Source organism: Lissotriton helveticus, chromosome 9 (genome assembly GCF_964261635.1).
Source record: "Lissotriton helveticus chromosome 9, aLisHel1.1, whole genome shotgun sequence".
NCBI classification, from domain to species: domain Eukaryota; kingdom Metazoa; phylum Chordata; class Amphibia; order Caudata; family Salamandridae; genus Lissotriton; species Lissotriton helveticus.
In genome coordinates, this window is record NC_136070.1 from 223,650,699 (window position 1) to 223,676,148 (window position 25,450).

The 25,450-nt window shown below is 45.3% G+C and overlaps 1 protein-coding gene across 7 annotated transcripts in view; it reads right to left on the minus strand.

Annotated features, from left to right (window-relative positions):
- MIA2 (MIA SH3 domain ER export factor 2) overlaps positions 1-25,450 on the minus strand; it is a 626,403-nt gene that overhangs the window by 85,006 nt on the left and 515,947 nt on the right. For 6 of the 7 annotated variants that reach the window (XM_078659761.1, XM_078659760.1, XM_078659759.1 and 3 more), the window contains exons 21-22: positions 16,750-16,785; positions 7,788-7,855 (exon numbers count right to left, since the gene is read on the minus strand). In XM_078659761.1, the coding sequence (XP_078515887.1) occupies positions 7,788-7,855; positions 16,750-16,785 (104 nt within the window). The remainder of the gene's footprint in view (positions 1-7,787; positions 7,856-16,749; positions 16,786-25,450) is intronic. The other variant, XM_078659758.1, reaches the window with a different exon arrangement.

Here is a 25,450-nt window from a genome sequence, read left to right on the forward strand (position 1 = left end):
GGTACTTTGCATGCAATTTTAACTTGAAAACAAAACAGCAGCCACAGAGCTCTTAAGATTCCGAGGTTGTGTTGTGATTTTATAATGGGATACACCGAACTACAAGTCCCAGAATGCAAAGCAATAACTTGGCTGCATGGGAATTCGAGAGCTCTGCATACATTCTCGCCCCCCCCATGTGCACCATATTTTTTTGTGCATATTTAGAGCCAACAAGCTTGACACAGCCTTGATTTTATTTTTTCTCTAAGACCAGAACAGTATAGCTCACCACTGGCAGTGAGTCATTGCGTGACTGAGCAGAATCAGGTTTTTCGGCCAACAGCAGTGAGCACGGTAGGACTTTTAGGCCTATGGTTGCAAAGGGTAAGTTAAACATGTATAATACTGTTGTCCGAAATCTTCACACATGTATAACAGTTCTGATATGACGAGTGTTTGTTTCTTATAATACCCCTAACTACAAGAAACACAAAGAATTGCCACGCAAACATCCAACAACATAGTTGCCAGGTTTCCTAGGTGTGACTAGTTACTTAAATCCAGTTTCTTTCTTAGAATTCTGAGACTTGTAGCCTGTTATAATAATGGGTTAAATAGGACTACACTTACCAGAATTCTACACATTGGCAAAGACTCTAGGTCTTGTCTATGAGAGCTATTGGTTTTGGCAATGTTTTGGAGCCATGCTGTAAAACAGTGCGAAGGCTTTGCAGTGTGACTAAAATTAAGTTTAAAAAGTGCAATGAGACAGCTAAGGCTAATGCACTTTTTTTCAAAGTGCTGTAGTGCTGGATGCATCATAGTCCTTTTTGAAAATGATCATTTTTAGCCATGCTGCACAGCAGCAACGCTGCTATACGGCATTATTACAAATAATTGTCGTAGTCGGCAATGCCCATGCTGTACAGCAGGAACAACAAGCATTGGCATAGCCAATAGGTCTCGCCTTTGGGACCTTATAAGTGTTTAGCCATGCAACAGTTGATGTTGTTGCACCAAGGATATTGTGCTGCATCACTAAATACTTATAAGGTCCCAAAGCGAGACCTATTGACTATGCGAATGCTTGTTCTCTTAGATATTTGTCTAGTCCCTTATGGAATTCATGGGCTCGTCCTTAAAGACTGTCATCATCTGATGCTTCTCTCTGCTGACTCCACTTCAGGAGCCACATCTTTGAGCCAGGGTCAGCGATTAAAACAAGAATCCTTACAGGGAACAAGGAGGAAGGAAAACTACTTACCTGTAGTCCTAGTTCTCCGTCCTCTGAATCTTTGTTAAAATCGTTAATACTGAAAAGTCCTACCCATGTGTAGAGAGGCTAATCATAGTGTATATATTTAGATAACAAAAATGTTAGTTACGGATTATTTAAGCAGCTGGAAGTTTTTAGACAAATTTATGGTGGCAGAACATCTACACTGCCAAACCTGAAAAGCATGAACATTTCCTGGTAGCTATTTAATTCTACCCCCCCCCCCCTTTTATGTAAATCATTAACGGCTCACACAACCCACCCATGAGCAACACCGAGAGGGTGGTATCACCACCTTCCCCACAGCCCTTAGATGTTACAAGAGATGAGGGACTGACTGGGTGGATGCCACATAGCCCTCCCAGATCTTGGGAAAGGCTAGGGAGAGTGGGGTGGGGTGGTGTGGCGGTTTGACATATTCTCCACTGGCAATGTGTGGAAGGATTTAGATTCAGAGCACCCAGAAACTTGGGCAAGGTCTGGATGCTTTCTTAAGTTCTCTTGGTTGTGGGCCACCACGATTGGCGGATGTGAAATCATGTATAAGCGAAAAGTGTGCAACACGCCAAAAGGGGCCCGTTGTGTTGCTGGTCTTTTTTAGGTCTCGGCCTGCGTAGGCTGCGCTTGCGCAGTCTAGCTCCGAGACTTTATGTCTTAGAGAGTGGGGCTTGAACCTGCCCCTCTTCTCCATTGGCTGGCTTCCTAAACGGAGGCCAGCCATTGGAGGAGAGGGGCGTCTGTCCGTTCAAGCCCAGTCTTTTTGGGATTAGGAGGTGTGTTTTTTCATTTCTTTCTGTTTTCTTTCTCTCTTCTTCCGATTGGCTGGAATTTTACATTCCAGCCAATGGGAAGAGGAGAGAACGAAAAACACGCCCCTCAATCCTGAAAATGACGGTGGTTTCTCCGAGGCATTCCTGATTCGCCTCGGAGAAACATGGTGGGGTTTCCTTGTTCATGGTGTGGGAGCGAGTGAGTGATCGGAGGACCCATCGCCAGGTAGGTCGATGCCACAGCTGGGGTGGGCTCCTGTGGGGGCGGCAGAGGTCCTGTGCTCCTCTCCTCCGTGAAGCCGAGCCGCGTTGCACCCACCTTGGCATCTGTGGGCCGGGCGGCCCCGCTTCCGCCCGTCACTGTTTACTTCCAGTTGGCTCTGGAGACCCGTCCCAGGCTCGGGGTCCCGGGTCAGCTGCGTCACTTTCGGCTGTTTTCGTCGACTTTGGAGAAGTTTGCGCTCTCGCGTTGGCCGGGACCTGACCAGGGGTTTCTGTTGGCGGCTGTGCGGTGGACGGGCGTCTCCTCCTTCTTGGGATGTTTTGAGCGCTGATAATCTTGCTGGCGCCAGACATTTCCCGGGGTGTACGAGGTTTGTGCTCGTGCCCCAATAGCGCACAGGCGCCTCTGGTACACCTCGTGTACCACCCGCGGGGCGCTTCCTCTGTGGAGCACATTTGCAGGCAATACTAAGTTGTTTTTTTAAAGTCAGGAGTTTTGATATGAAAGGGCCGATAAGGTGGCAGGGGTGGATTGGGTGCCTCATCACCAAAATTGTTAAATGATGAACGGGTTTTCATGCTTTTTGAAAGACTCATCTGAGAAGTAGAGCTTTTCACTAGCATTTTATAGAACATGGGTAGGAATGATCATTTGTGAATGAAATGACGCATGTTCATTTTGGTGCAATACTTTTGACGTTTTGTGTTACTGAAAGCAAAGGAGCCCCCCCCTTTCTATTATGGGGGGCCAAACATGCACATTTCTTTACGTTGCTGACTAGTGGTGTGCGCATTCCAGTCTTCCCCCCGCCGTACTTCGGCACTTTCTGGAGCTGCTCGGCTCTGTTCGCCTCCCCCACCTTCCCTCTGCCCGAAGCCCTCCTCTGTCCTGCTCTCGCCTCCCCCTTCCCTCTGCCTGCAGCCCTCCTCTGTCCCGCTCTCGCCTCACCCACACAATATGGGAGCAAACGGGCTTCAGGATGCACTCTCTCAGCGCTTCTTGTTCCCTCGTTGTGATTCTGCCCTCTGTTCCCTCGTTGTGATTCTGCCCTCTGTTCCCTTGTTGTGATTGTTTTTCTGCCCTCTGTTCCCTTGTTGCGATTGTTTTTCTGCCCTCTGTTCCCTCGTTGTGATTGTTTTTCGGCCCTCTGTTCCCTCGTTGTGATTGTTTTTCAGCCCTCTGTTCCCTGTGTGTGGCTCTGTGTGTGTGTGTCTGTGTGTGTGGCTCTGTGTGTGTGTGTGTGGCTCTGTGTGTGTGTGTGTGGCTCTGTGTGTGGCTGTGTGTGTGTGTGTGGCTCTGTGTGTCTGTGTGTGTGGCTCTGTGTGTGTGTGTGTGGCTCTGTGTGTGTGTGTGTGGCTCTGTGTGTGGCTGTGTGTGTGTGTGTGGCTCTGTGTGTGTGTGTGTGTGTGGCTCTGTGTGTGTGTGTGTGTGGCTCTGTGTGTGTGTGTGGCTTTGTGTGTGTGTGTGGCTCTGTGTGTGTGTGTGTGTGTGTGTGTGTGTGTGTGTGTGGCTGTGTGTGTGTGTGTGGCTCTGTGTGTGTGTGTGGCTCTGTGCGTGTGTGTGTGTGTGGCTGTGTGTGTGACTGTGTGTGTGTGTGTGTGTTGGGCTCTGTGTGTGTGTGTGTGCTCGGCTGTGTGTGTGTGTTGGGCTGTGTGTGTTGAGCTGTGTGTGTGTGTCTGTTGGGCTCTGTGTGTGTCTTGGACTCTGTGTGTGTGCGTGTTTTGGGCTGTGTGTGTGTGTTGGGCCGTGTGTGTGTTGGGCCGTGTGTTTGTGTGTGTGTGTGTTGGGCTCTGTGTGTGTGTGTGTGTGTATGTGTATGTGGCTCTGTGTGTGTGGCTCTTTCTGCTGTGTGTGTGTGGTTCTGTGTGTGTGGCTCTGTCTGTGTGTGTGGCTCTGTCTGTCTGTGTGTGTGGCTCTGTCTGTGTGTGTGGCTCTGTCTGTCTGTGTGGCCCTGTGTGTGTGGCTCTGTCTGTGTGTGTGTGGCTCTGTCTGTGTGTGTGTGGCTCTGTCTGTGTGGCTCGGTCTGTGTGTGGCTCTGTCTGTCTGTGTGTGTGTGTGGCTCTGTCTGGCTGTGGGTGTGGCTCTGTGTGTGTGTGTGTGTGTGGCTCTGTGTGTGTGGTTGTGTGTGTGTGTGTGGTTCTGTGTGTGTGTGGTTCTGTGTGTGTGTGTGGCTCTGTGTGTGTGTGGCTCTGTGTGTGTGTGGCTCTGTGTGTGTGTGGCTCTGTGTGTGTGTGGCTGTGTGTGTGTGTGTGTGGCTCTGTGTGTGTGTGGCTCTGTGTGTGTGTGGCTCTGTGTGTGTGTGGCTCTGTGTGTGTGTGGCAATGTGTGGGTAGCTTTTTTTGTAGGTGGCTCTATGTGTGGGTGGCCCCGTAGTGAGTGGTTGGCTCTGTCTGTGTGAGGGTGGCTCTGTGTGTGTGTAGGTGGCTGTGTGTGTGGGTGGGTGGCTCTGGGTGGGTGGCTCTGTGTGGGTGTGTGGGTGGCTTTGTGTGTGTGGCTCTGTGTGTGGGTGCAAATGCAATAGTTCTCGCATTTGCGAGTGATTAAGCTATTGGCATTGTAAATGACAATGCCATTTATTTATATGTTTTAAAAACAAAAACATAATTAAAAATAATGTCATGAGCAATGCCAATAGCTCTAACTTTAACAATGCTGAGACCATTTCATTGTAAATGCTTGTTTATTTATCCAAATGTTTGTGAATATAGGAAGTGTTTTCTTCCCAGCTTAAATTAAACATGATGGAGCAAGCACATCAACCATTTCTGACTGGGGTAGTCTGTATTTTTGTGGGAAAAGGAAAATATCAGCATTTCTCCTATGTGTTTTTTATTTATTTGGTAGGGAAATATCTTTGTGTCCGTGATCAAATTCACAGAGAATGAAATGGCTGTTAGCAACAATTGTTTCAGATGATTGCAACAATTCACTTTTGTTTCGGTTTGTGAAGGATCGGATGAATTTAACTAATTAGAGTAACAAATATAATTTTGTATAATCTGTACTGACCAGCTACAAACTAATATTCACCAAACCTGAAAAAAGCACAGATTGAAGCCAATTTTGGTGGATTTTCAAATCAGCCGTTTTGGCCGTTTAATTTCCCTTACACAGAGCAAAGTTCTGGGAATTACCCTCATCAGCACCCTTGGTAAATTTGGGCCATATTTTGCAACTTCGCATAGACAATTTGTTGCGCTACTGTTTTTTGGAAGGCCCGGTGCCCATTAGTCAAACAAAAAGGGACGAAGCTATTTGCAAAGAAAAACATGTTTTTCTACGTATTGTCAAGTCATCTCTACTGCCGGAGCACGAATGCAGTTTGGATACGGACAGGATCAAGTTTTAAGAGGTATTTTTTTGTTTGAATCTGTTTATTAATTAACCTTTTTTTTTGCCTCATGACTTTTTTGTTATGTTTACATTTTCCTTCGGTGTGGGTAGTTTGATCGTTATACAGTACGAACAGTTTACAATCATACACTACAAACATCATCATGTCGGGTTATACAACATTCAGCATGGCATAGAGTTTAAAGTATCCCAACTGTAATAAAAAATGAGAAAGATCCATGTATTGTATGTTTCCAACTTGTTCAGTCTTATGCAGAGGTGTGTCTATGAGTTAGAAAATAGGGTGTTACACGTTGAGGAAGGAAAGCTCTTATGCATTGGGTACTCATAATTACTACTGTTAGTTCTTCCACAGGGCAGCTCCCAACATGAGTGTTGCTGATGTAAAACATCACATAGATTTTAGCTTATAATTAAACATTGAACAATAAAACATTTTAAACCCTGGATGTTATAGACCTCGATGTCCAATCAATTCAATGTCTTGGGTTGCCTAACACAATAACGGGTTGTGTAGTGGTGTTGTGTCTGAAAGAGGAAGGGGATGGGCAGGGGGTACCATGTTAATGAGAAAAGGAATAAGGGCGGGAGATCCCAGTCCCTCTCATTGATGATCACCACTGGTCCGTGGTCAAGGTGTCAGTTGTCCCCGTCACTTACTCTGTGTGATCGTTGTGTAAGGCGAGGAGGATAGTGTCCTAGTATGTGGCGATAAGATATTTTTGTAGACCAAGCGTGTCCTCCCTATGTAAAGCCACACTTTCGGCGTGTGCCCTGTTGTTTATTGAGAGCTGCCAAGTCACAAATGTAGGGGGCGTGGGGGATTTCCATCTTCTAGGTATAAGACGTTTGGCTACAATGAACCCCAAGTCCCAAAACCGGAGGTCACCCTGTGTTTTTTACTCCTGCGAAATAAGCCAAGCAGTCAAGTTTCCCGAAGATGTAGGTCTGGGCGCACAGTGAGCCAGATAAGGCTGTCATGACGGCACTCCAATATGTATGTAGCGACGGGCAAGCACATAAAATGTGCAATAAGTTTGCATCAGCACATAGGCAACGTGCTCATGCAGCATCTGTTCTATGATAGTACCTACTGATATTACTAGGAGTAAGATATGCCCTATGTATTAGGTAAAGTGTATAGGTTTGAAGCGAGTGCTGCACGGGATATGCTGTGGGCCCTCCAGAAGTGGAGTCCATTCACTATTAGGGGTGGGTCAGATCTGCATCCCAGTGCTGTCGCAACTTGCAGAGATCGGGGCAAAGTGTGAGCGCATAGAATCTGTGAACCAGCGCATGAGGTGTTTACCACCCCCATCACCTGTAAATATTGTACTGTGAGGTGTACTGAGTGTTCTAGGGTCATATCCCCCAGTGATGCCGTAGTGTGGCTATCAACGACTGGTAGAGTCGGAGGTGACCCAGGAGTATTCCATCATTTTATAAGGAATTCATTATGCTGTTTCAGACCTGTGTGTTTAGTTTTAAAGGCAGAGTGCACAATTTTATTTGTGAGATTTATAGTGATCTCAAATTCACTGCACGCTCAAGATCTTGGTTAGAATTCTTTAATGTAGGGTTGGTTTTGGCATTTTCTCAACTTCCAACTGGAAGGATTGGATAGTGCACTGCACATATCATGGTTTGCACACATATCTGCTCAACACTACTTGCCTGGGATATGTTATTGTCCCATTTATGAGCACAGTAGAGATGAGCTGGGTAATGTGGCATGGGAGCCACTGCACCTCAATAAAACTGTGCTATCCACAGTTCAAATAGTATCTGCAACTCTGCCCTCACTTGGGACCCCGCTTTCTTTGCTATGGTGATTCAGGGTTCAGGAAACAGAGCAGCATTAATTAGCGGCATCAAACTCAGTATAGCGTAGCCTCAAAACACTCTATTTTGTAGCTGTGTAAAATTGTTGGGTGTTACTCCTCCAAATGTCTACGCAGTCATGGTACATGCATACCCACAAGGACCTGAACAGAGACCCCGAAACACAACTAAAATAGAATATGAAACAAACAATTGCCAAAGCTGAGATTTGTAACTAAAGGTGGCACACTTGTAACATATTAAATATTAATGTTGAGCTCGGTCTGTCCCCTAGACCCACACCATTTTTTTATAAGCAAATATGCTTTCACATTTTTCCTAATAGATGAACAGTACTTACTTCTGTCTACCGTGCGCATTTTCTTTTTTAATATCATTTAGGTGTCTTTCAGCTGCTCGAGCTGCAAGCTGGAAAGAAGAACAAACGTAAATAGCAATACTGAGGTTTTATTATGATGCCCCAAACCATTAGATCAAAGTGCATAATCAAAAACATAGATCTAGTCATGAAATGACATAATAAAAATCCATTCCCCCAGATTGTAATTTATCTGCCATTTTACACTGATAGCAGGCCTATATGGGGTACAAGGAGTCATAATATGGTGACTGTTTTGTCTAATATTCAGTAAAGGGCAGTTCATATTTCTCCACTCATTAACCCCTTGAATGCTGGTGACGGAACCACTCCGTCACCAGCCACAGATGCGCTGTGCTGGTGACGGAGTGGTTCTGTCACGGCCCGGCCGCCGCGCCTGCGCAGCATTAATTCCGCGCCTGCGCTGAACGTTCCATTGAGCGGGCGGGGCCGTGACGGAACCACTCCGTCACAAGCACAGCGAGCCTGTGGCTGGTGTCGGAGTGGTTCCGTCACCAGCATGGCGGCGCCTCGCGGCACCCCCTCGCCCCCAGCGGAATTACCGCCGCGGCCAAGGGGTTAATATTAGTGACCGAAATAAAGCACATTCTTTCCACAACTAAATTCTTTAACTTCTGCGGATATGGAAGAAAGAGAAAAACTAGAAAGGTAATTATAAGCATACTATATTTGTTTGAGCCATAGCTTATTTTAGTTACTTTTTCTCTAAAAGTTTGAAGGCTCTGAAGATCAAGCTAGGGAACCAGTACAATTCTGATACTAACATCGATAACTAACTATGATATTGATAAGATAAAAAAATATGTTTGTATGTCTGTAGCCGTCTGTTCCCTCTAAGTACAAATACAACTCTACTGCCCTTACCGACAAAGCTGATTATGCGGAGTCTGACCAAAGCGGATTATGCATAGTCTGACAATGTCTCGCATTGAACCTTAGAATCTGGGCGCTTATTGAAGTACACCAACAAACCCTCTGGAATATCATATTATAAGGTTCCTTTGAGTGGATCCCTTGGTTACACTAACACGATCAAACCAACTGCCATTGTGTTTTAGGATTAATTTAGACAAAAGTAAAAGATCTGGTGCAATACCAGTTACTGTGCAAGAGAACTTTTATAATTTTATTTGCCTGAATTCCCAATAGTATTGTACCATGTAGAAATTGTTAAGCAGTTTAAAATAATTTTTGAGACATTAGTCTCTCTGCAAGTAGCACCCCGCCCCTCTCCCCAAGAGAAGTATTGAGCATGGTTCAGTTCCCGTCCTGGCAAGGCCCAACTTCTTAAACACCTAAATGTTACTCTAATGACAACCCAGCTCAGTGGTGCTGGAACAATTTTCATAGTGGTGGTGCTACCATTAGTGTTGCTTCACTGAAGTTATAGTGATTGTGAAAAATCTAAGTGTCACACAAACAACAAGTGTACCAAATGTATTCAGTAGGAGTGTGGTAAGGGCGTGAAGTGCATTGCAGGTTGTGCTTTTTTGAGAACACGGTCACAAACATATTATTTAAGCATGGTATGGTGGCACAGTGTAATTTACTGACCACAAATCTTCTATTGCAACTGGCTCAGACAATCAGTTTTACTGATAAAAAGTGCACAAAAGATCATGTGTAGAAATCGGGTTTCAGGAAATTAGCGTGGTATGATCTCTTTTGATCCTATAAAATCTGTGTTTCATCACACTTCAAAATTGCAAAAAACGCAATGTGCTTCATTTCTGCTTGGCGAACTGCTGATATATTTTAAAACATTTGTACAATTCATTTACAGGTATTTACATTTTATAATGTGTTAGAAAAAAAACCAACATCTATCTTTGCAGTTAGACAACTTAAACACCCATCTCCTTGCTAAAAGAATAAACAGCCAATTCGCAGAAGATATTGCCTGACATTTGACCTCTGGTCTTTGAAGCACAAGAAAAGTTACCAGATAAAACAAATGTATGGCCATCTTAATTGCTCATTCACCTTCTGAACACCAGCATGGTTATTTTGGTGGGTGCTGCAACACCCCTACAAACCCTTCTTCCAGAGCTTATGACTCAGCTGCTAAATTAATGTCCGTAAACTAATCACACGACTACTGTTTACAACAAGAAAAAAAAATAGACATGTATTATAAGAGAAATCTTGTAAAAGAAATTTTAAGAGTATGAAATATTTTAGGTCTCCAGTGGTGGTTGTGTCATCCACTGGTTCAAGGCAGAAGATTTGTGTTTTTTTTAAGCTATAAAGTACCAAGATTATTACGGATTGTCAGGAAGAACAACCCTCTTGACTCACTTGTGATGAAATAGCCATAAATGTCTGAGAGCTTTCCTTGAATACTACCAGATGAACGGATATAGTATGTAGAAAGCAGATGGTGCAAGCTAACACAACACAAGAATTACAGGGATTTATTTCGCAATACCTCTCCCGTAGAACAATGGGTTACCCTATTGAATTTAATAAGTGACAACTTTTGTGTGCGAGCAGGTAGGAATGTCATGTTTGGAGTGACGTTCTGTAATTTAAAACCCTCTTTATCGGTAAAGTCGGATTTAAATTACAATTCTGAATATGCAACTTAAAAAAAAAAATTAAATGAAATTGTCCTAACAATTTGGTGCCTGCAGCCTTTATCCTGGTGCTTACACTCATTGGCACATTTAATTTACTTTACGTTGGGTACCATGCCACATGAGTATGTGTAGTTGGCCTATGTGTATTCCTTTCCGGCAGTACCACAATTGAGGGTTTGGGTACTGGCAGGATGGTTCATCCTGACTCAAGTGGGGGTGAGGGTAAAGATGTCATCTACTTCACTTGCACTTCAAAGTCACTGGCCCAGCACACTAAATAAGGGCTTCACACTAGCCAATTGTGCACCCAGACAGACTGGGACCTGGGTAGGAAGGCAGGAAATTCCAGACACCTCTTTAGGAGGAAACCTACAGAAGCTTCTCTCACGTCTAAGAGGACCCCAGGTATAATATTGAGAGCCTCGGACCCACTCTCAGTACTCTCCTGAGCCTATGGATATGACAAAAGGAGGACACCCTACTGCTTGAGGCCTGCCCTGCTTGCTGAGAAGGAATATGGGACCTTTACCCTTCATCCCAGGTTGAAGTGACCCCAAGCATCAAATGCAGTGGCGTAGCATTACTGGACCTGAAAGTGGACCTGCCTGAGCCCTGATGGTCTCTGCTGGAGTGAGTTTCTGATCGCCAAGAGGTGCCTTCCAGGTCCTGGACCCTTGGTGTGGCATCAGTGGTTTTCTTGAAAGAAAAGAAGAAATCCTGAAGTCTTGGCTCTTCATGACTGTGAACCGGGCTGTTCATGCCCCAATCTTGCCACCCACGCCGACCGCGAAGCTCCAGTTAACCAGACTGTTCATGCTACAGCAACCGGCCACGCAAGTTCTGTACATCATGCTACAGCATCAACAGCCCCTGGTATGAAGTGAAACATCTGGGACAGCTCCCTGCAACGACTAGGGAGGCTGTTATTATTCCAATGTAAAAACGTGGGAAACCAGCTTGGGACAGAGCTGCGTATCGCCCACTGTCAATGCTTAATACGGATTATAAGATCTGAGCCGTATTTTGGCAACTCGTCTCCTTCCCACAGGAACCAGTCTGGGTTTATCCCAATGAGGAATACAGCTATTAATGTGCACCAGCTCCAGCAGATCCTGGAAGCCGATTCCTATGCAGAGGATGTGGCAGCTGTCTTTGCAGTGGACATCGAGAAAGCTTTTGATAGCCTTGAATGGCCCTACTTGTTTCAAGTGATGCATACATCTGGACTTGGGGGTAGATTTATAGAATGGACAGCCCTGTTGTATAAACACTCTTCGGCAAGGGTTAAAACGGGCGGGTTAATTTCTGATGCCTGTGCATTTGGCCGGGGAACGAGACAGGGTTGCCAACTGTCCCCTCTCCTTTTTGCATTGACTATTTAGCCAGTAGCAGCTAAGGCCAGGACAGGACACCACTATCAAGGCTTCCAGGTCCACGATCAGTTACACCACATTGCACTTCATGCAGACGACCTTCTCATGTTCCTGGCAAATTCGGGTGAAGCGCTCTGTGGAGCGAAGGATCTACTTCATGACCTTGGCAGAGTGGCAGGGCTCAGGGTAAACTGGACAAAGTCCTGCCCATTCCCGGCTGTGGGTGATAAAAATGGCCTGCACAAGACTCCAGTGTGAACTGGAAATATAGCTGTCTCCCATACTTAGGGAGGGAAGGTAACATAGGTAGGGCAATAAGAGGTTCGAAAGGCAACTTTGACTTTTGTGGGACACTTCCTCTGTCAGTGGCTGGGCGGGTTGCTTACTTAAATGATGACCGTGCCAAGATTGTTATACTACTTTTGGACATTGCCGACCTGGATACCAGCAAGATATTTCAGTCAACTTAAATCCATGATCACGGAATTCCTGTGGGGCACTGGTAGGAGGAGGGTAGCATTGGGTGTTCTAATGAGGCCAAGGTCAGAGGGCGGTTGGCAGTTCCCGATTTGAGACCTATTATTTGGCAGCTCAGTTACAGAGGCTCACGCAGGCGGTAGCAGCCCGATTTCGAGGGGGAGGTACGGGATAGAGCGCCATCACTACGACTATTGTCCCAAATCGTCCTGAGGTTGCCTTTTTGAACAAATGTTCTTCCAGGGGACCTCACTGTAGCGAACGGGCTCGTATTGCAATTCCGTACGTGCCTGTCGTCCCTATGTCCATGTGCGAAGCACTACCGCATAGGGGAAACTGGAGGGGGCTGGCACATAGGAATGAAAAGGGCCTGACCACTATAAGGGATTTGTATGACAACAGTAATTTGCTTCCCTTCAACGACTTGCAGGGCTGTTATAACTTGAGTAGAGGGGACTTTTTATTGCACTCTGCTCTCACTGCAGCTATCCGTAAACACTGGAAGGAAGGACTCATTGAACTGCAGACAACAATGGGGTGTCAATATTTAGAGACAGTGGCAGGAACTTTTAAGGCGGTCACATGTCTCTATAGATGTATGACGCGGGAAATGTTGGTGTCCCTACATGGGCTGCAACTTAAGTGGGAGGCAGATGTGGGGAATGAGATTCCGGAAAAGACCTGGGCTGAGTTAGTGGAACGCACCTGGAAGAGTTCCAAGAATGCCCGATTTCAATTAGTGTACTTTTACATATTACACAGAGCCTACCTCACCACAGCAAACCTCAATAAATACTTGAACATCCACACGGCAGCATGCCCATGCTGCAACAGGGAAGATGCAGATTTTTACCACGTTTTGAGGTTGCAGGCAGTTAGATACATATTGGTTTGAAGTGGTTGCTTTACTGACCGAAATCACTGACCAAGAACTTGAGCCAACCATAGGGTTATGTATCTTACATTGGTCCCCCCACACTGCCAAAATAAGGTGACAAGTACATTTTTAGATTTGGGCCTCCTATTGGCTAATCGGGAAATCACCATGCATTGGAAAGTGCAGAGGGGCCCTAATATAGGTAGATGGAAGAAGGAATGAATTAAGTGGGTAGAGTGTGATGGACTAGTTCAGCTAGCAAAAAGAGCGGGCAGTGAGAGGCCCTGGAGGCGGCAAGGGCATGGGAGGTCTTGGTAACGCTCCTAAAGAATCCTGAGGATGCTGGCAACGACGCTCCCCTGACTGCAACACCTGAAGCCGTTTGTTTACTCCCATGCTCAGTATGCTATGGTGACCCGGAATAGTCTAAGTAGTGCGTCCCACCATCATTGCAGCTTCGATCACAACATGATTTTTGATGCATTTGTGCACCTAAAATGACAACAGATCCAAACTACAACTCACATGTTGATTGTATGCGACATGCCTGGTGGGAGAGGCTAGTTGGGGATGGGGGGGGGGGGGGGAATAGAATTGAATTAGGATAAGTAATAATATGGCAATGAGCGTTGACTGATTTTAGCATAATGGAGATTTTCGTTGGGTGAGTGGGAGAGGGTAATTCTCATGTGGTTTAGTTATACTGCATGTGCCACCACAGTGATGTTATTATCCATCTCATGTTCTGTAACCTGTTGTGCAGTTATTGTAAAGAGGTGTCAACCTATTTGAAAATAGCAATAACATCTGTTTAAAAAAGAAAAATCAACAGCCCGTGGTGACCATCTGTGACACCGGCTTGCTCTTCGCTGTACAGCAACGACCATTCAAAATGCTTTTCCTGCTCCTGGCACCCTCCTTCACTGCAAATGGAACTCTTCCTGCTGGACTTTAGAAGGTACCTCAGTGGGACTAACCTAGTCCCTGTATCTGGTCCATGCTCCATCATAGCTGGGCTGAACTTGTGACTTTCATTCTCACGTAACCAGATAGCTGTGAGTGGTGTTTTGTGCTTTTAGGCACGATACTTACCTGGCATCTTTAAAATTGCATTATCTAGTGATTGGATTTTTGTCATTTTGGTGTCAAATAATTTAAATTTTACTCTATTTCTCAAAATTGATGTGGAATATTATTGTGTTTTCACTTTATTTCTTTTTAAGTGCTGCTTAAACACTTTACCTATTGCCTCTAAGATAAACCTGAGTGCTTTTGTGCCAAGCTACCAGAGGGTTAATTACAGGTTATTTTATTGACTTTTTGTGGTTCATGCTGACAAGGATTGTGGCTGTTACTTGAGTAGGGTTTCACCCCCCTTAACCAACGACCCAATTTCTCACAGCATTCGGAAAGATTAATCAAGTGAGGGAGAATTTGTTATAAAGAAATGACATACTGAACAATAGACTGAATGATTGAGTGGGGTAACAAGAATGTCTTTGGCAGAGCTGTAAAAGCATAGGTCTGTTTTCTGGCAATCTCGCCAAAGCAAAAGAGCTGATCATAAGAGTAATGAAATCCAGCGGTAATAAGTGAAATATAATTTCTGGAAAGGCTACTCAAGTTGGGGGAAATGTACATGACTTCTAATATGCGATACAACACGAGTTGTTGGAGGAGCCCAAAGCTTAATCAAGGACATTGGAAGCTGACTCCGTGAGAACAGATTTGATCAGCTAGTTATCCATAAACAGAACAATCACTGGCAAAGCCAACAGTTTTACCTTGGCAAGATAGTACAACGGTTGATTGTCTTATTCCTTACTGAAAGCATATGTCATAAGAATAAAACCCAGAAAAAGCGAAACAAGGGAACATGCTGCCTAATTTGGCAGCAATGTAATTGCCATAAAAATGTAAAATAAAAAAAAATATTCACCTGCTTTCTAGTAGGTGGGTGTATTTCAGACATGTATAAAAGCCATGTGTGTTACTTGTGCAAAGAAAATACACTTTTTGTTTTAAATCATCATAACCTAAAGACATAGTCTACAAAACACACACACAAACACACACACACAATAATTAAAAAATATACGGTTGAAGAATGGAAATGTAAGGTACTGATCCTTCGTTCTGGCAATGAAGTCCTCTAAATTTTAGCCGGGCGTGCAGGTGTAATCAGGGAAAATACCATCACTCATTGCAAGAGAGCCAGTGGCTTAAATGAATTGGCCCATACAGAAGCAAAATGTTAATGAGAGCTGAACAGACTGATGTATGAAGAGGGGTGTCCTTAAACCCCTCTACATATACATATACAAATGTATGATCTATTATTTTTTTCAACATGAAGCTGATAAAATTAAAGCTGCCCCTATGCCACTCCTAAAATGTGCATACCAGCTCGCATGTGGAGCAAAAGAAGGATGGATTCATGTCCAGATCTCTGTACTGGGATGAATGTATGACATTGTTCTGCATTCTGGCCATCAATTGTTCTTTTTGCGCTTGTCACTCCGAGTGGGACGGGTATGCCGAGACGTGGGTCCTGTGCTCTCCATGCCACTAGAGTTAAGCTATCCTGGCTGATGATGGGTGAAACCCCAAAACTGGACTGTTGCCCTTGGGCGCAAGGTCCAGACTGATTTTCATATGGCTGGGTTCAAACTGGAATGGTATGGGGAGCAAAAAAATGACGGATTTAGATCCAGATCTCTGTATACTGCTCTGCATTCTGTCCATCAATTGTTTTTTTTTTTGCATTTTCAAGAGAGCTGGTGCAAGAACTAAATATATTTTGTTAACACACTCTGCGGCTAAAGGTAAGTAGTCTAACTATGACCTGAAAATGATGGTCGTCTGTCATAAATCACAAAATATCTGCATTAGAATGCGGAAGAAAGACTCTTGAACAAGTGGTGGTTTTTATCCATTAGTGATTACTATCGGAGTCTCTTAGTGTAAAATTAGGTATAGTGTTTTGTTTTTAAAGATTGGTGAACAGCTCAAAGGTTTTCATTCACAGGGAAGCAATGTGTAGAGTAATGTATAAAGCCCCTCAACATTAAAGGTTTTGATGGTCATATCACTAAGTTAATATCCTTGATGTAAAAAATGTATCCATGTCAGAAGCATCAATGCAGGGCACCTCAAAGTGGAAGAGGCCTGGAGTGAAAAACTTGCTTGGCAACAAAAAGACGTGAAGGAGCAGGTCTTATGGGGTAGAAAGTACGTGTCATGGTTCTGAAAGAACACACAAGATATCTTGATTACATTTCTTAAACATGAAAGGTGTGAATACTGTACCCCAATGTGAGATTCCAGTGAGGTAGTTCTGGGGCATTCTTAAATAAGGGCCTGTTCTCTGTCCACTAAATGAAACATGAACATGTGATCCTGGGAAGTGTAGAATGCTATTTTTGTTGTAGTTCAAGAGTCCTTGCACTGAAAGCCTCATAGTTTTTTTAGCTGATCTGCTAAGAAATTACAAGGTAAACTAGACACACAACGAGCACAGTGTACAGGAACAACTGACATTCTTTTACAGTCAGACTGGTTTATATGTTAAAGAACAAACTCAAAATATGAATTTACTCAATTATCATGGAACTTACCCAATTATCATGCCCTTTTTTCTCGTGGGAAACTATCTGTTATATAAAAGAAACATTTACTTTAGAGCAAACCTTGACAAAAATACATGATGCTTTCCTGATACACATTAATTTTATGGATGTCTGGTATATTTGCAAGAGAAGGATGAGTCACAAGAATAACTTTTTCCTATGGTGCGATCAAATCCGAATAGCTATTCTTAAGAACAAAAAGAGAGCCAGAGAGTGCAACAAAATCTTCTTTTGAATTAACAACATTTAAATAGGTCACTTTCAGATCATTACTTGCATACTTCTGAATCTTACAAGGAATAATAAGGAATATGCTACTTACCAGTATGCATCTGTTCTTGGCATGTAGGGCTGCTGACATTCATATCTTGTGCATAGATCGCCGCCTAGTGTTGGGTCCGGGTGATTGCACATTGTTGTCCTGGAAGAGTCTTCGAAGTATCACGAGATAGTTGGCTCCTCCCCTGGACTACAGTGTGCATGGGCATCCTATCCATCCTCCAATTGTTTTTTGCCATTGTGGCAGGGATGGAGTATGATACAGTAAGGGATGTCCATGCTAGAGATTAATTTTGAGTGCTACAGCTGCGACAGGCACCGGGGAGGAGGGAGGGCGATATGAATGTCAGCAGCCCTACATGCCAAGAACAGATGCATACTGGTAAGTAGCATATTCCGTTCGAGGCATGTGGGCTGCTGAATTCATATCTTAAGCATAGAATGTATAGCAGTCTCCCCCTAGCGGCAGTTGCCCGTGCCAGCTGCAGCAGTCTGAAAAAGAGTTTTGAGTACAGCCTGTCCTACAGCTGCTTGCTGTTTGGAGTGTACATCTACGCAGTAGTGTTTGGTAAATGTATGTATGGTAGTCCATGTGGCTGCTTTACATATGTCTTCTAGAGGAATGTTTCCTAGGAAAGCCATGGATGCCCCTAACTTGCGTGTTGAATGCGCTCTTGGGGGAACTGTTAATGTGCGTTTAGCTTTCTGATAACAAATTTGTATGCACTTAACAATCCATCTGGCTATACCCGATTTGGAAATGGGGTTGCCTTTGTGCTGTGGTGAAAAGGCAACAAACAGTTGCTTAATTTTTCTGAAAAGTTTTGTTCTGTCTATGTAGTGCAGGAGAGCTCTCTTAACGTCTAGGGTATGTAGAGCTCTTTCTGCCACTGAATCTGGATTTGGGAAGAACACTGGCAGTTCTATAGCTTGATTGATGTGAAACTGGGATACCACATTTGGCATAAATTTAGGGTTTGTTCGTAGCACTACCCTATTTGCGTGAATTTGTATGAATGGCTCCTGAATAGTTAGGGCTTGCAGCTCACTAACTCTTCTAAGTGATGTAATCGCCACTAGAAAAGCCACTTTCCACGTTGGGAATTGTATCTCACACGAGTGTAGAGGTTCAAAAGTTGGTCCCATTAGTCTCGTTAGAACCACGTTTAGGTTCCAGACAGGTGAAGGTGGGTGTCTTGGAGGAATGACTCGTTTGAGTCCCTCCAGGAAAGCTTTAATATCAGATACTCTGAAGAGTGAAAGGTGCTGCCTGTTTTGAAGATAAGCTGCCACCGCAGCTAAATGTATACATATGGAACTGTAAGCCAGATTGCATCTGTGTAAATGCAACAGGTAACATATGATGTTTTGAGTAGATGCATCTAGCGGATTTATGTCATTATTGTTACAATAGATGACAAATCGTTTCCACTTCGCCGCAATCCATGCTCTGGTTGTAGGTCTTCTTGCCTCTTTGATAATATTCATACAGTCAGGAGGCAAGTTCAGGTAACCAAACTCTGACTTCAGGAGCCAGATCGCAAGGTTCAACTGTTGCGGATCTGGGTGCTGAATGTCGCCATGGCTCTGCGTTAAAAGACTGGGTGTTAATCGCAGCCTTTGATGAGGCACCACGGAAAGTTCTAGGAACGTGGTGTACCATGGTTGCCGCGCCCACGTTGGAGCAACTAGGATGAGTGTCATTGAGTGTTGTCGCAGTTTGCTTGCCACTAGTGGTATGAGCGGGGCTGGGGGAAAAGCATACGCAAACTTGCCTGACCAGTTGATCCATATCGCATTGCCCTGAGACTGCAGATGTGGAAACCTGGCGGCGAAGCTTTGGCATTTTTCGTTTTCCTTTGTGGCGAACAGGTCTATTTCTGGGTGACCCCACTGCTGGAAGTACGGTTGCAGCACTGAGGGATGTATCTCCCACTCGTGCATCTGGTGGCTGTGTCTGCTGAGCAGATCCGCCATCTGGTTGTCTCTGCCTGGGAGGTGTTCCGCCATGAGGAAGATGTTTCTCTGAATGGCCCATTTCCACATGCTTTGTGCTAGATGGGACAACTGTGGAGAGTGTGTCCCTCCCTGCTTCTGTATGTAGTACATGGCAGTCATGTTGTCCGTCCGGATCAACACGACTTTGTTGCACAAATGTACTTTGAACGCCTTCATTGCCATTAAGATTGCCATCAGTTCTAGCAGGTTGATGTGCATCCTTTTTTGCTGTGTCGTCCATAGTCCCTGCACTGTGTAATGGAGGACATGAGCTCCCCATCCCAGGAGAGATGAGTCCGTTGTCAGCACTATTTGTGGTACAGGCTCTCGGAACGGTCGTCCCCTGCAAAGGTTTTGTGGGTTCCACCAATGCAGAGAGCTGTATGCGCGACCGGTCACCAACACCAGGGGCCAGATGTAGGTAGGGAAAATTTACCGATTCTTATTTACCGAATTTTACCGATTCGGTAAATAAGAATCGGTAAATAAGAAGGGGGGAGATGTAGGAACATCCAGATGTTCCTTTTACCGAATCGGTAAAAATCGGTATTTACCGATTCGGTAAATACCGACCGGTAATGCCCATTCATTCCTATGGGCTTTGAAGCCCATAGGAATGAATGGGCATTACCGGTCGGTATTTACCGAATCGGTAAATACCGATTTTGACAAGGGTGCAGGGGGTGTCACTTTGACACCCTCTAGCACCCCCAAAAAAGGTTCGGGGGCCATGTGGCAGGCATACCTGCCCTAAGGGCAGGTCTGCCTGTCATATGGCACAGGTGTGCATGCACACATGTGCATGCACACCTGAATCGGTATTTTACCATCAAATTGAATTTGATGGTAAAATACCGAATTTGTAGGGCTTGTGGGACTCAGAAGAGTCCCACCTACATCTCAATTTTACCGATTCTGTAAAAATACCGGTCGGTAAATTTACCGACCGGTATATTTACCGATTCGGTAAAATTACCGAATTGGCCTGTTTCCTTCCCCCTACATGTCAAAAGCCAAATACCGGTCGGTAACGGCCGAATTCGGCCGTTACCGACCGGTATTTGGCTACCTACATCTGGCCCCAGGTCTTTTAATTGTCCCTGAGCCTGGTTCCACTGCCTTGCTAAGCACTCCTGAAGCGGACGCATGTGTAGGCTCGCGTGAGGGACTATGAAGATGCAGGAGGCCATCATGCCTATCAACTGCATAAACACCCTTGCTGTGAGCGAGTGTTGGGGTCTGAATTTCTGAATCAGTAATAGAATGCTGTTGATCCTTGCTGAGTTTGGCTGCGCCTTTGCCGCCAGGGTGTCTATTGTTGCTCCCAGGTACTGTTGTACGTGGGCGGGTTGAAGATAAGACTTTGGATAGTTTAATGAGAATCCTAGGCTGTGTAGGAGGTGAATAGTGCGGGACATGTGGCTGGCACATTGCTGGGCTGACTTTGCTTGGATAAGCCAGTCGTCCAGATAGGGGTAGACGTGAATATGGTTTCTCTGTAGGTGCGCCGCCACTGTCGCTAGGCACTTGGTAAACACCCTGGGGGCTGTTGTCACCCCGAAAGGCAGTACCTTGAACTGGTAGTGCTGGATGTATTGATATGTGGAAATATGCATCCTTTAGGTCTAGTTTTGCGAGAAAGTCTCCCTGACGGAGTAATGGTAGAACCTGCTGTAAAGTGAGCATGTGAAAGTGTTCTGACAAGATGTATTGGGTTAGGGGCCTGAGGTCCAGTATTGGCCTGAAAGACCCGTCCTTTTTGGGGATTAAGAAGTACAGCGAGTACACCCCTGTACCCTGTTGCTGTATAGGGACGAGTTCTATGGCCCCTTTTTGCAGCATGCCGATGACTTCTTGCTGCAATAAGTTTATGTGCTCTGCGGACATAGGATGGTGTCTTGGGGGTATGTTGGGTGGAGTGGAGGTTGGCTCTAGACAATAGCCGTACTGAATAAGTTGTCTCACCCACCTGTCTGTGGTAATGCTCTCCCAGACTGGCAGGAACTGTTGTAATCTGCCCCGACCGGTGTTACATGGTCCGGGGGCAGTGACAAGGCGTCACTGTTTAGTATTGGCGGAGGATCTGGTGTTATTCCCTCGTCCTCTGCCCTTGCTGCTGTTGCCACGGTATCCACCTCTATTTGTTTTATTATAGGTGGTTTGCGTGCTCCCTTTATGGTATTGAGTCTGCTGGGATGCCTGGCCTCTTGTAGCTCCTCTGTTACCGGAGCGACGAAAGGAGCCTCCTCTGAATAGTTGTGACTGCAAGGCACCCATAGATTTGGCCGTCTCTGTGTCTTTTTTAATCTTTTCTAAGATTGTGTCCACATCAGGACCAAATAAAAAAAATCAGGGTTCACAGGCAGATTTAATAATGTGGTTTGAAACCCAGAGATGCGCAACCAAGCATGCCTTCTGAGCATGACACTTGTGTTGATGGCCCTGGCTGCGGTGTCTGCTGCGTCCAGCGCACATTTAATGGATGCATTGGATATTAGTTTCCCTTTTTGTATTAGTGTTTCTGCTCCCTCCTTGTAGGCATCAGGCAAATGTTGTAGCAGTTGCTCTAGTGTGTCATAATGCGCCCTATCGTATCTGGCTAATAGGGCCTGTGTATTGGAAATTCTCCAGATATTAGCCGCTTGAGCAGCTACCCTCTTCCCAGAAGCTTCTAATATTTTAGACTCCTTGTCTGGAGGAGGAGCATCACCAGTAGTTTGTGAGTTGGCACGTTTACGAGCATTTGATACCACCAAAGAGTCCAACGGCAGCTGTCCCTTAACGTATGCAGGGTCCACAGGTGCTGGCTTGTATTTTCTTTCAATTCTGGGGTTAACAACCCTTGCTCTTGTGGTTTCTTTGAAAATGTCTCCTGCGTGTTTAAGGACACCTTTTAACATTGGCAATGTTTTAACTGATTTCTCTGAAGTGGAGAAAGTGTCAAACAAGAAGTCCTCTTCAATTGGGTCAGCATGCATTTCCACATCATGATTTTGTGCTGCCCTTTCTATTAATGCGTTAAACGCAGCTGTATCTTCTGCTGGCGAAGTTTTGACAGGATAAGAAGGAGTATCAGGAATAGTCTGTGACTCCCCCGGGTCAATAGGGTCTGTCCAGGCTTGAGTCTGGTCATCCTGATCCGTGTCCGCAGGGTAATTATATTGTTCATCATAGTCATACCCCATATCCTCATTAGTGCGTGTGGGTGAGTATGCAGAAGTGTCCTGGCCATGGTACCTTACAGTCTCAAAAAGGATAGGCGATGTAGAAGAATCCCTTTTCTTTTTGAGTGGAATCCTATATGATTCCAGAGGATTTTCCGACCTGATCTTTCTTTGATAAATGGTAAGTCTGCCCGATTCGGAGTCGATATGTAGCTTCGACTGATCATCATAGGAGGGCTCTTGGTACATAATGTCCTCTTCCAGAGGATGACTCCTTTTTCCCATTGACACCTTTTTGGGTGTTTCGACCCCGGTTTTCGGATCGAGCGCCTTAGGGCGTGCAGCTGGGGGCAGTCCGAATTTTATCGGTGGCATAGCGTCTTTAGACAGACTGACCTTCTTCGGGGCCGGCGTCGATATAGGTCCGACCGACTTCGCCCTTTCCTCAATATGCTTTTGGCCTTTTGTCGACTTTGGTGCTTGTTGCGTTTGAGGCGCGCTCTTTTGCCTCGATTCGACGTGCTCCTTCGAGGCGCCTTTGGGTTTTGGCTCGAGGGCTTTGACGAGCTGTGGCCTGTCGACTCGTTGCTTCGGATCGAGAACCTTCCGAGACTCGAGTCCCTTGTTTGTGTCGCTGTCCGTCAACGTCGACCTCGACGGTTCGACGTGCTTGACTTTAGTGATGGACTTTAGCGCACTAATCTTTGGCTCGACACCCTTTATTTTTGACCCCGCAGGGTCGTCGACACTTTTTTCCTTCGTCGAATCCGATGTGTTCGAACTCTTCGATCCGAAGACTGTCTTCAGCAGTTTCGTTTTCGTTTTTGACTCGATGGCTTTCGGTTTCGCTTTCAGTAGTTCGACCGATGGCTCGTGTGATATATTCTTAGCCGGGCCGAGACGCGGGGCTATAGAATGTTCGTCATGATCTTGGCTAAGGCCTTTTGGCGATGCCTCGACCTGAGCCTTTGGAAGTCTTTCAGTGTCTGTTTTGGGCCCTGTACCCACTGCTGGGCCTGGTTCATCGCTCGAGTAGTCATCGACGGCTCCGATGGGGGATGCGTTGTCCCTTACCTCGTCGACGTTTTCATCATCGACGTTTTCTTCGTCGTCCTCATAATAGTTGGAGTCATGCTCCGAACCGGGATCCGACGGCTGTTCTGGATCCTCAGTCTCGACGACCTCATCGTCTACTTCATCGAAGATATTCACCGGGTCGGGCGCTGGCTTCGTCATTGTTTGCCTCGCTGCACGTTGGAGCCTAAGTGTCTTCTTTGACCTGAATCGAGCACAAGCTAGACAGGTGTCCTCATTGTGGTCTGGAGATAAGCACTTGTTGCACACCGGGTGTAAATCGATGTGTGGGTACTTAGAGTTACAAAGGGGGCATAGTTTGAACGGGCTCCGTTCCATCGACGATCGGGCCTCTGGTGTCGAAAAGGCCACGCGGCTCTCTTCGACGTCCTGCTGGGAAAGAACTGGAACAAATAACTCGGCACCGATCGAAATAACAATACCGACGACCCTGAAGGCCTTTTGGCCTTTAGAAAGTTTCCGAACTGGAGTAAAGAAAAGTACATCCGAACCCAATGGCGGAAAAAAACAATCTGAGGATGGATAGGATGCCCACGCGCACTGTAGTCCGGGGGAAGAGCCACCTATCTCGTGATACTTCGAAGACTCTTCCAGGACAACAATGTGCAATCATCCGGACCCAACACTAGGCAGCGATCTATGCACAAGATATGAATTCAGCAGCCCACATGCCTCGAACACTAAATGTATTGTTACTTTTGTAACTAGTGGTCCACTACTCATATTTCAGACGTGCAAGTGGTTGGTGAAAAAGAAAATGTGGGAATGCAGAAAGCTAAACTTTACTTTGTAGATTACCAAGTACTCACCATGCACAGTGTTGTCATCAATTAGGTTACTTCAGATGTCGCATTGATGTTGTCAATGACATCATAGACATGTAATGGGTGATGTAATATGTGAGGTAACAAGCATTGCATGGCAGGGGCGAGAGTTATATCGACTTCAATTAACTATAACGGATGACTTTCAGGCTTTTTTTAAAATTTCAAATGTTACATTTGAACTGACATTCACCTGACAATGTCAATTGAACATTAGTTTTTTTTCAGTTAATTTTTGAAGGTGTTTTTTTTATTAATGTAGAGTAAGATATTAATACTGCATCTAACTATAATGTTACTTTAACCTTTGTTATTTTTTCAGTGAATTTTTTGATTTTTTAAATGTAAATCCCTACTCAGGTGGCAAACATCCCGCTTTGTCATGGGGGGGGCATCATATAAATAAGTAAATAAATAAAAGGCCGAGCTATTGGCTTTGTCAAGAGGTGACTACATCAATATACAAGACAGCCTATTAGCTTTGTGAAGGAGCTATTACATTATTATATGAAGACCAGCCGATTGGCTTTGTTAAGTAGTCATCACATCAATATGTAAAGAGAAGCATATTGTCGTAACCAAGGGATTACTACCTTTGTGAAAAAAATTATGATTTTAGGATTCACCTGGTCCACTGTCTTATGTGACCCGTACAGGATCTGAAATGCCTGGCTCCATGGGCTCCATGTGACCTCTGTTGAATTCCTGCTTTTGCCTTATGCTGTGGAACCCCTAACTATTGTGCATAAGCTTCCTGGCCACCACCTCTCCGGCCTATCTGAGCACTGTAGCTGATGGGGGTTCTTTAGGGGAGAGCCTAGTCCACTGCTGGGACCCCCAGGACACTGCCCACAGTGGGGCCCGAAACTATGGCAGTGGCTAAAAACAAATGTGACCAATTAGTGCGAGTGATGTTCACCAGCGCCACTCCGACCCCTGCAAAAGAGAGCCCCCAACCTATAGCCTCTGTCGCAACCTGACGCCAGGGGATTCCCAGATCCAGACCAGGCCCCAGTGGCCTTCTTGGTCTCCCTTTTTGATTCCTTAAAAACTGTTATTCAAGACCTCAAGAGGGACCTCTCCCAGGTGATGAGAGAGTTGCAACGTTACTTGATCTCAGTAGGCGATCGGGGGTCAACCTGAAAGATAATTAAACCACGCAGGGGAAGAAGTGGAGCTGTTATGCCAGGAGATCATTTGCCTTGAAGAGCAGCATGATGACCTTAAAGCCTAGAGGGAGGATCTCAAAAACCGGCCCGGAGCAACAACAATTGCCTCTGAGGAGTCCCCAAGGCTGACTCAGAGGACCTATTGTCAAATCTACATTGT